The sequence below is a fragment of the Callionymus lyra genome, chromosome 1 (assembly GCF_982586985.1).
Source record: "Callionymus lyra chromosome 1, fCalLyr1.hap1.1, whole genome shotgun sequence".
NCBI lineage: Eukaryota > Metazoa > Chordata > Actinopteri > Syngnathiformes > Callionymidae > Callionymus > Callionymus lyra.
The window spans coordinates 48352389-48364415 of NC_141818.1; the positions used below are offsets into that span (position 1 = coordinate 48352389).

The 12027-nt window shown below is 39.0% G+C and overlaps 1 protein-coding gene across 1 annotated transcript in view; it reads right to left on the reverse strand.

Moving 5' to 3' along the window:
- Positions 1–12027, reverse strand: part of LOC148089985 (zeta-sarcoglycan-like) — a 311638-nt gene that overhangs the window by 88032 nt on the left and 211579 nt on the right. Inside the window, exon 3 of the mRNA XM_087811269.1 lies at positions 8851–9060. Coding sequence (XP_087667395.1) covers positions 8851–9060 — 210 coding nt within the window. The remainder of the gene's footprint in view (positions 1–8850; positions 9061–12027) is intronic.

Consider the following 12027-nt stretch of genomic DNA (forward strand, 5'->3'; position numbering starts at 1 on the left):
AGGTGTGTGTGTAGGTAAGTGTGTGTGTAGGTGTGTGTATGTGTGTGTAGGTGTGGGTCAGCAGCAGCATTTCATAGTTGACTCAGGCATGACCTGAGGTCAGCACTGCTGCCGGACACTAGAGTGTGTGTCTTTGATGGTGTCTTTGTGTGTGTGTGTGCGTGTGTGTGTGTGTAGGTGTGTGTAGGTGTGTGTGTAGGTGTGTGTGTAGATGTGTGTGTATGTGTGTGTAGGTGTGGGTCAGCATCAGCATTTCATAGTTGACTCAGGCATGACCTGAGGTCAGAACTGCTGCCGGACATGTGAGTGTGTGTCTAGGATGGTGTCTTCCTGTGTGAGTGTGTGTGTGTGTAGGTGTGTGTGTACGTATGTGTATGTGTGTGTGTGAGGTTTGTGTGTAGGTGTGTGTGTGTAGGTGTGTGTAGGTGTGTGTGTAGGTGTGGGTCAGCAGCAGAATTTCATAGTTGACTCAGGCATGACCTGAGGTCAGAATTGCTGCCGGACATGTGAGTGTGTGTCTATGATGGTGTCTTTGTGTGTGCGTGTGTGTAGGTGTGTGTATGTGTGTGTAGGTGTGGGTCAGCAGTAGTATTTCATAGTCGACTCAGGCGTTACCTGAGGTCAGCACTGCTGCCGGACATGTGAGTGTGTGTCTATGATGGTGTGTTTGTGTGTGTGCAGGTGTGTGTGTGTGTGTGTGTGTGTGTGTCTGTGTGTACACTCAGGTGTGTGTGCGTGCAAGAGAGCCATAAACTTCTCAGCGCAGGTGTGACGATCTATAATGAGTGTCTGGTCAAGACGAGGTGCTAAGGACAGCAGGTTTGGGAGAGAAGATCGTCGTCTGTAGCATGTTTTTTATCTTCTCACCCTCAGATGCACACACACACACACACACACACACACACACACACACACACACACACACACACACACACACACACGTACCTTTACAGAATAAGGATTCTGCTCCACACATTAACTTTAATAACATTTTCTCGTAGTTAAGACAGTAAAATCAGTGGACTTATAGGTGTAAAAGTTGCTGTTTAGAATAAAAAGTTACACACAGTTGTCGTCGCAAACATCACGAGACTTCTCGATCTTCACGGTTCAAATGTTCCTTTAGCCGCGAAGATGCATCATCATGTGAGCTCAATGTTTCCAACAAATGGAAGGACGTTGCATCTGTGACCTCGAGTGAGTTTTTTACTTTCGGGCCAAAACAAGCTTTTACTTTAATTGCTGTTTAACTTATGATTCATCTTTTTTTCCAGCTGGAGCTTCCATGGCCTGGACGAGCATCAGGGTCAACGAGTGGAACTAATTAAATGACGCTGGCGCCGCTGCAGTTACACAAAGGCTTCGGGGTCAACGAGTCCACTCTCTTAAAGTGACGGTTACACTTTCAGAATGTTGATGCGACACATTCAGGTCCTGAGGGTTGAACACGTCGTCGACAAGTCTTTATATTTATAATGTAAGGTTAGACGATCGAAGCTCTTCACGACATTGATGGTTGTGAGTCGATGAGGTTTCATGAAACACGATGTCTCAGATCACATACTTGAGTACTTTAACTTAGTATTTTTAGAAAGTGTCCATCGATTCATACTCAGTTTTGTGTGCGTTTTAGAGTCAATTTAGTGTGTATGGAGCACTACCTTTGACACACTAAGAATTGAGACGCACTTATGCACTAAAAATACTACGTTTAATTACGCAAGTATATGATTTGAGACACAGCCATGCCGTCTCAAATTGCGCACTTCTCTAAGTGCACTGCTTTACAGTACACTTACTTGCGCAGCACTTACTTTTGGACGATGACTCGACAGCTTCTTCTTCTACTACTTTTTAACACTGATCGTAACCAGTCGTTGAAACACTATCACCGGAACTTTTCTCCAATAGAATCGAGTTATTAAGTTGCGTTTCGTTGTGTTAATACTGTTGTTGTGTTGTTTTGTGGTAAGATTAGTGTTTTCTCAAGACATTTACGTCTGGACCTGCTCCGAAGACGTCAGTGTCGTAGCTTCAGTTTAGCTTCAGTTTAGGTTCAGTTTAGGTTCAGTTTAGGTTCAGTTTAGCTCCATTTTAGCTTCAGTTTAGCTTCAGTTTAGCTTCAGTTTAGCTCCATTTTAGCTGCAGTTTAGCTTCAGTTTAGCTTCAGTTTAGCTCCATTTTAGCTGCAGTTTAGCTTCAGTTTAGCTTTGGTTTAGCTTCAGTTTAACTTCAGTTTAGCTTCATTTTAGCTTCAGTTTAACTTCAGTTTAGCTTCATTTTAGCTTCAGTTTAGCTTCAGTTTAGCTTCAGTTTAGCTTCATCTACGTCACTAAGACGGAGGACGTTGAGGGTGGATAGTGTCCATCGATCCACACTCAAGTTTGAGTGCACCATTTGAGTGCTCATTGCGCACTACATTTTTGCACACTGCTGCTCAGGCCACACTTGTGCACTCAAAAAATGAAGCGTTAGTACAGAAGTAGTGTCGCTCTTGCTTTGAATGATCATTTTAGGTGAGGTTGAACTATTAGTTCAGATCTTAAGGATACGATCAGTGAGAAAACGACCTCCAGGATCAGATCTGTGTCTGAACTATTAATGATTTTTACTTTTTGGCTTTATTTGTCCACCAAAAAAACCCTTGTTCACCTTATTATTACTCCAAATAGTTTCAGTGTCTTCTTGTCATTTCAAGAAAGATTTAAAAGACACAAGCGTTCTTGTCCTTCTGTTATTTCTCAGCAGCTTCCACAACATTTTTACGATTTTTCAGTTTTGTATGTTGTAAAAATCCCCCGGTCAACTCCGGATACTTTAGCAAGTACATTCATAAATCTACTTACAGTCATGTTCCTTGCATGTAGGGCTGTGTACTATCAGGAATGAGTTCATACGATATATTACCATATGTTACGAAACTGTAAACAATATATTGTTTCTTTTAAAGAAACAACACTTTTCTGTCTTTAACAACAAATAAATGATCAAATACTTTCTCTAATCAAAGTGTTTGTAACAAAGTGCTTCTCAAAATATGAACAACAAACGTAAACTTACATTAACAATGAAGTGCATTAACATGTAATATCCAGTATCTGTCAGAGTTTAATTTAACTTTAAACTTTATTTTAAAAATGAATCCAAACATCAACTTTAAAAGCTGCTCGTCTTTCCTTTCTTTTTCACTCATTGCTGAAATTTCTCTGTTTTCGGCACAGAGGAAATGACGAATGTTGCCAACTAGTGGCGGGAGGTTTAATTTCAGCATGCAAATAAATAAACAACGTGAATATTTAAGTGTAATTTGTAAATACACACAGTATTGAAACATGAACCATAAAATAACTTTGAATTAAAATACAATGTTATTTTAAAGGTACAAAAGAAACAATAATATCGACACGATACACGACTCGGGGGGATAAAAAATATTGCGATGTATCGTTATATCAATATTTTCTTAAACCCCTAGATTCCGGTGCTGTTGGAATCTCTTGCTCAGATTTAAGAAAAGTGTCCAGAGTTTGAATATCTGTGAATCTTGGATGAAGCAAGAACACAAAGGACAGAAAGTGATGAAAAAATGAAGTTGATTGATGGTTAAAAACTTCTTATTTAGATGCGACTCCAACATTCAAGTCATTCACTCACAGTTTGAAACGATGAAAACCGTCCATCGATCTCTCAGATTTTGACTCGTATCATGAGCTCAAAAGTAAAAATGCTGAGATCGTGGTCGACGAAGAACGAGCTCTGCAGTGTTACTGCTGCGTCACTTTCAGCTGCCAACTCTGTCTTCTATATAGTCCCCGAGGTAATAACTACAAATGGACTTTTCTGCTTTAATTAACAGGTCTATGGCTCTTAAGCCCAAACACAACTATAGGGCAGTTTTACAAGCTCCGCAGTCTCACTCGCTGGCCTCGGGAAGACGGATGTGGATCCACGGCGAGGGACCGTCTGAGGGCACCGAGGGCTCCGACGCCGGGGTGTTCCAGACTGTAAAGGAGGCTAAATGTTTTTCTTATGGCTCTGCTGTCTCGATGATGAGAGCGCATCGCTGGCCAGACCAGCTTTATGGCGTCTCATCACCGTCCAGCTGACGCTCGCCGACACCAGTGAGGGAGTGAAGTTTTACTTTCTGGAGAATTGTTGATTGAATTTCTGGCACTTTTGTTTCTGATTTATTCTATTGTTGTTTAGTACAAAAGCCTTGTATTACGCACATGTTGAGGGCTTTTTTTTTAATGATCCTAGTTTAAAGTTTCTTTGATAAAATACCAAAAAATAATGTGGTTCAAGTCTAACTGACAGATACTTGGATGTTTCGTGTTTTTGTCTTTGGATTTGGAAATATCTGGTCTTTAGATCAGTTTACTTTAAATTACATACAGGTTTAATATATCGTGTTTGGTCAGAGATGAGGAAATATTGAACAGAAACTGAAATCCAGCCTGAAACCTGCTTTGGTTTTTCCATCTGTTGGATCAGTTTGTATAGATCGTGGATCAAAGGAGAAAAACACAAAGATCTTAAGAGGGATGTTTACTTGTTGGTATTTTTAGAACACTCAGATAGACAGATAGACTTTGTTAATCTCTCTGGAGATCTCCTTTCAGTCATTTTGTTTCCAGTTCACAGCAGACGATCATTTCATAAAAACAATAACAAGAACAAAGTGTAAATAAAAACAACAAAGTGCAAAGAGCATAGACCAAAGTATCTGAGGGGATCTTTACTTTTGGTCTTTTAAGACCACTTAGATGGATGGATAAATAGATGGATGGATGGATGGATGGATGGATGGATGGATGGATGGATGGATGGATGGATTAAAGAAACTATTATATTTATTTAGGCATTTATTGTGAAAAAAAAAGATTGCTCAAATTCCAATTTGTTTCTAGTTTAACAGTTCTTTTTTTTAAATATCATGTCAGTAAATAAGTGTTTATTGTTTATATTTCAAATTAAGCAGCAACATCCATTTAGCTTTTTTAGGTCCGATGCTCACCGGTTTCAGGTGTCTGTAACGTCCCAACCAGAACTAACCGAAAACAGAATACTTTGAGCACTTTAATGGACAAAACTTGCAACAAACTGAGTCAAGAAAATACTTTATCATTTCAAAAATGTGTTAATAATCGTGTGATTGTGAGTATAGTTGGGGTGTTAGGGTCCTGGGGTCCTGGAACACCAGCGGTTTGCAACCCTAACACAATATCTGACTCACAACAACCGTCGCATGAAAGTTGTGTGTTTCGCCAAATGCTGTTTTACAAAGTTAGTTCCAGTTCAATCGGGGGAACAGCCTGAGTGGGCGAGTGTGACGAGTGCGACCCCGAGAGTGTCTCCATCATGGTGGCAGTCAACAGGAGGAGCTGCTGAGTGAGCATGTTCGCACACTCCAACCATATGCAGTCGCACACTCATTCACCAGCGCCAGCTGCCTCCCCTCGTCGCTACACACAAATCTCTTCTTCTTTTTTAACTTCTTTCACAAGCATTAACTGCGGAATAAATATAATGCATCAAGTCTCTTCCCTCGGGCTTGTTTCCGCCGCTTCCCCCTCAGTGTTTTCTCATATGTGAACCACTTGAAGGTGTTTCGCTGAAGCTTCGACAAAGGTCATAGTCTTTCCTCGTTTGCATATATACTATCATAGCACTATTCAAAGTGCCTGCAGGCAAATATGATAATTCCTCTTCCTGTGTTGCACCTGGAAAACAAACTCGGTGACTTGAGCTCATAGTGATGTAAACTTTATACTCGTCTTCAACAGCTGATGATTCCCCGAGAGGTTTGAGTTGACAGTATGAAGTTCATCCACAAATACAAACTCTCGTCTTAAAGTTACAGTTCACGCAAAAGTGTCAAGTCCACCTTTAGCAGAGACCAAGACTTCTCCACTGGACTGTTTTTTATTCTGTCTCGCCTGCAGTTCATACAAAACTCTGCAGCCAGAATTCTGAGCCGCTCTAGTAGAAGAACTCACATTTCTCCTTCAAACTCTTCACTGGCTGCTCTAGTAGAAGAACTCACATTTCTCCTTCAAACTCTTCACTGGCTGCTCTAGTAGAAGAACTCACATTTCTCCTTCAAACTCTTCACTGGCTGCCAGTTTCTTTCAGGATCATTTTAAAATTCTGGTTCTTACTTTCAGATCTATTCATGGTCAGACCTTCCATCAGTGATCTGATCCAGACTTACACCCCAGCTCGGGCTCTGAGGTCTGTGGATCAGAATCTACTGATGGTTCCTGAACTTCCGGACCAGAGGAGAGACATCCTTCCAGACTGTTGCTCCTAAGCTTTGGAACCATCTCTGTGTTTGATGATCTACTGACTCCTTCAAGAAACATCTGTGTTTGATGATCTACTGACTCCTTCAAGAAACATGTGTGTTTGATGATCTACTGACTCCTTCAAGAAACATCTGTGTTTGATGATCTACTGACTCCTTCAAGAAACATGTGTGTTTGATGATCTACTGACTCCTTCAAGAAACATCTGTGTTTGATGATCTACTGACTCCTTCAAGAAACATCTGTGTTTGATGATCTACTGACTCCTTCAAGAAACATCTGTGTTTGATGATCTACTGACTCCTTCAAGAAACATCTCAAGACACTTTTATTTGAGCTTTTCCCTGATTCTCTGAGACGCTTGTGTTTGTCTTATCTGTCTTGATCTTAGTTAAAGTTTAACTGTGTTTTGTTTGTTAAAGCGCTTTGTGACCCTGATCTAGAAACTTCTTTACAAGAAACCTTTACTTACTTACTTACATGTCGACAAATGTTCATTATTTTAAGAGTAATCTATTCTTTTTAGAGTTATAGACACACATGTTTGTTCATTTTATTTATAGCGACTGGAGCTCAGTTGTCTTCGTCTTCATCTTCGTCCAAAAAGACACTTAAAAACATCCAAACACCTCCATATACTGCTCGCCTGTAACGTCCCTCTTGGATTGAAGCCTCGACGAGAAGAATTGCTCCAGAAAAAAGTTCTATATTTTGAGATTGTTTTTAGCAGAGAGCGCTAGGCTGACCAATTTCCCCGAAGGAGATCTCCAGAGGGATTCATAAAGTTGATCCATCTATCCAGGCTAGCCACTAGGCTAACATCACACACAGACAGGAAGTACCTCTGGTAAATATTGCAAGCGATTCCCGTGTAGACATAAAACTGGAAGCGGCCACGAAATTAACCCAGAGTTACTTCCTGTCTGTGTAGAAAAGCTTAAAATAAACTTTTTTTTTTCCAGTACAATTCTTCTCGTCGAGGCTTCAATCCAAGAGGGATGTTACAGACGAGCAGTATATGAAGGTGTTTGGATGTTTTTAAGTGTCTTTTTGGACGAAGACTACTGAGCTCCAGTGGCTACATTAAAATGAATAAACATTTTTGTCTATAACTCCAAAAAGAATAGATTACTGTGAAAATAATCAACAATTAGTCGCCACGTAAGTAAGTGAAGGTTATTTGTAAAGTTTCTATACCAGGCACAAAGCGCTACATGAAAATGAACAAACATTTTTGTCTATAACTCTAAAAAGAACAATGAAAATGAGAGACAGTTGAATGTCGGATGAACTGTCCCTTTAAAGATCTCCTCAGATCTCCTCAGATCTTCAAGAGACCGAAGATTATTTTGAGACGAGGTTCATTTATTGAACTGGAAGAAAACGCTGTGGCCATGGAGACGTGAAGAGGGTCAACAACTGTAGTTCGGGGTCAACCGGGACATTCGAGTGATGTTCGATCGGCACTCAGGTGGACTGAGTGTTCCGGGGAAATATCCAGCACATCATCGCAGCACCAGCCGGAACCGAAATGATAGTTTTTTCAGAGAAAATTGAAGCCTTTGTTTCCTTTGCGGAGACGAGTGTCTTGGTTTTCAGTCCCTGTAGGACTGAGTCCGATCATCAGTGTGACGAGTTCAGAGACACTTAGTGATGCTTTCGCTTCTTGAATTTTCAACCACACAAACTGACCAGGTTTTCTACCATTTCATATTATTGATCACACACACAGGACTGTCATCAGGAAACCTTGATGGAACCGTGTTTTCTCATTTGGTCGGGACCAAAACTGTCACTCGCCAAAAGACAAAGACCCTTTTCATGCAAATTGACTTGATTTTTTTTACTGGGCCGCAAATAATTAAAAATAAAATACAAAAAAATAGCATATTTTCAGTTGATAATTACTGCCTGGAAGGTGTTTTATTTTGAAAAAATATCGGAGTTTATCTTTAATACCATTAGCATGTATCTCTTGACTAGTAAAAATGATTAAAAAACTAAATATTTAGAAACAAAACTTCAGAGCTTGATTCCATAAACATTATGCTTAAACCAAAAACTCACACATTAGCACAAAGTGTCTAATAGTGAGGAGACACACAAATACACAACACCGTCATCAGCATACGGTCAAACATACAGAGATGCAAACACAGTTCTTGTTGATTCAGTTGTGTTTTGATGGACTTGAAGGTCATGCTTTTCGTATTTTTACTTGAACGTTGGTTCGTGAATATAATCCTGACTTGATAATCCTGGTCGTGGACCCCTGAGTTACATTATGTTCCAAAGTCCTGGTGTAAGTGAAGGTTTCAACGAGTCTAGTCCATCCTACAAACAACGAAGTCATGTTCAAAGACACTTGAATTCCCTTTTCTTTCTCCACAACGTGAACCTCAGCGAGTCCCAGAAGTTCAACCGATGCACCAATTAAATTGAATCTTTTGAGTGTAAAGTCTCTCTCAGTTGAACCGTTCGAAACATACAAACTTTTAGACAACAACATCTCCTCAAATAAAAAAAAAACTGGGCGACTCACCGGCGTGAAGTTCATGACCTTGAGGATCCAGATGGTCAGAGCCAGGTTGACGATCATGGTGACCAGGAGAAGGAGTATGAAGAAGTACAAGCATCTCTTCCTCCAGCCGTAGATTCCGACCGCCTGGTAGACCTGTGAGCCGCAGATGGACTCGCCCCGTTGGTGGAGCGACGTGGGCTGAGAGGACATGACGTACTGCTCCTGAGTCATCTGGACGAGAAGTTACTACTTTAATGATAGTCCACACATTTCTGAACAAAACAATTTTCAACTGTAATCAAACAATTTTCAACTATAATCAAACAATTTCAACTAAAATCAAACAATTTTCAACTATAATCAAACAATTTCAACTAAAATCAAACAATTTTCAAATATAATCAAACAATTTTCAACTATAATCAAACAATTTCAACTAAAATCAAACAATTTTCAACTATAATCAAACAATTTCAACTAAAATCAAACAATTTTCAAATATAATCAAACAATTTTCAACTATAATCAAACAATTTCAACTAAAATCAAACAATTTTCAAATATAATCAAACAATTTCAACTATAATCAAACAATTTCAACTAAAATCAAACAATTTTCAACTATAATCCAACAATTTTCAACTATAATCAAACAATTTTCAAATATAATCAAACAATTTTCAACTATAATCAAACAATTTTCAACTATAATCCAACAATTTTCAACTATAATCAAACAATTTTCAACTATAATCAAACAATTTTCAACTATAATCAAACAATTTTCAACTAGAATCAAACAATTTTCAACTAGAATCAAACAATTTTCAACTATAATCAAACAATTTAAACTAAAATCAAACAATTTTCAACTATAATCAAACAATTTTCAACTATAATCAAACAATTTTCAACTTTAATCAAACAATTTTCAACTATAATCAAACAATTTTCATCAGCCGACAGTTGAGCTCCAGAGGTTTGAATCTCTGATCTTTGATAATGTTTATTCCTCAGTTGCCGAGTAGATTAAAACTTCAAGGTACTTTATAATTAGAGTGCAGTACATGGTACGTTCAGTTAAATATTTATGTTGCCCTTGAGTTAAAAAGTTACTGAGCTGTGGTTCATCAAGTTGGTTTGTAAACACGCAAAAAGTATGGATCCGAGAAATCAGGATTTTATAGAAAAAACTTGTATTAGTTCAAGATTTAAGTTTTATAAATATATGTTAGAAGTTTTAGCAAATTGAAGGTGAAACGTTTTTGGTGTTATGTTCCATTTCCATGCTGCTATTGTACATTAAGCCAAATTTGTAGAGAAAAGAGGTTTTGTTTTGATAAAAGAAGTAGGAAACTGGAGAAAATGGTGAAAGCAAAATGTTTTTGTCCTTTGTCTTGATAGATCGTTGGTCTCTGAGAGTTATTTGCTACAATTTAAGTCGTTAGAAGATCTAGAAGAACAACTTTATAGCAAATCTAACACGATATTGCATGAACAGTAAAAGAATAGCAATAATTATAGTTACTTTTGTTATTATATCTGAAAAGTTTTACAATACAGTGTCAACGAATACGATATATTGTAATATATAGTGATAGTGTAGTAACAAGCATATATATGTGTAGTATTGTCCAGTACTTGACTCTGGTGTTGTGATAGTGTAATAACAAGTATATATGTGTAGTATTGTCCAGTACTTGACTCTGGTGTTGTGATAGTGTAGTAACAAGGATATATGTGTAGTATTGTCCAGTACTTGACTCTGGTGTTGTGATAGTGTAGTAACAAGTATATATGTGTAGTATTGTCCAGTACTTGACTCTGGTGTTGTGATAGTGTAGTAACAAGTATATATGTGTAGTATTGTCCAGTACTTGACTCTGGTGTTGTGATAGTGTAGTAACAAGTTATATGTGTAGTATTGTCCAATACTTGACTCTGGTGTTGTGATAGTGTAGTAACAAGTATATATGTGTAGTATTGTCCAGTACTTGACTCTGGTGTTGTGATAGTGTAGTAACAAGTATATATGTGTAGTATTGTCCAGTACTTGACTCTGGTGTTGTAGTATTTACAGACCACATGACTCTTGACAAAGTCGTAACTACTTTCATTTGTTTTCAAACCAAAATATGTCAAAACATCAGCTTTAAAAGCTGCTGGACTCACAGTCATCACTGTATCCTCTCGTCCTGATTCATCACTGTATCCTCTCGTCCTGATTCATCACTGTATCCTCTTGTCCTCAGTCATCACTGTATCCTCTCGTCCTCAGTCATCACTGTATCCTCTCGTCCTTAGTCGTCACTGTATCCTCTTGTCCTCAGTCATCACTGTATCCTCTCATCCTGATTCATCACTGTATCCTCTTGTCCTCAGTCATCACTGTATCCTCTCATCCTCAGTCATCACTGTATCCTCTCGTCCTTAGTCATCACTGTATCCTCTTGTCCTCAGTCATCACTGTATCCTCTCATCCTCATTCATCGCTGTATCCTCTCATCCTCAGTCATCACTGTAGCCTCTCATCCTTATTCATCGCTGTATCCTCTCATCCTCAGTCACCACTGTATCCTCTCGTCCTCAGTGACCACTGTATCCTCTCGTCCTCAGTCACCACTGTATCCTCTCGTCCTCAGTCACCACTGTATCCTCTCATCCGCTGTCATCACTGTATCCTCTCATCCTCAGTCACCACTGTATCCTCTCATCCTCAGTCATCACTGTATCCTCTCGTCCTTAGTCATCACTGTATCCTCTTGTCCTCAGTCATCACTGTATCCTCTCATCCTCATTCATCGCTGTATCCTCTCATCCTCAGTCATCACTGTAGCCTCTCATCCTTATTCATCGCTGTATCCTCTCATCCTCAGTCACCACTGTATCCTCTCGTCCTCAGTGACCACTGTATCCTCTCGTCCTCAGTCACCACTGTATCCTCTCGTCCTCAGTCACCACTGTATCCTCTCATCCGCTGTCATCACTGTATCCTCTCATCCTCAGTCACCACTGTATCCTCTCATCCTCAGTCATCACTGTATCCTCTCGTCCTCAAAATTAAATCCAGTGTCAATTATCAATTCATTATCACACAGTAAATTAAATATATGTCAGTATATGTTCATAATGATGTATTTTCCTAGAAAGAGTGAAGAGTATAATGTTTATCAAACAAAAGGGAGAGAGAAGAAGAGA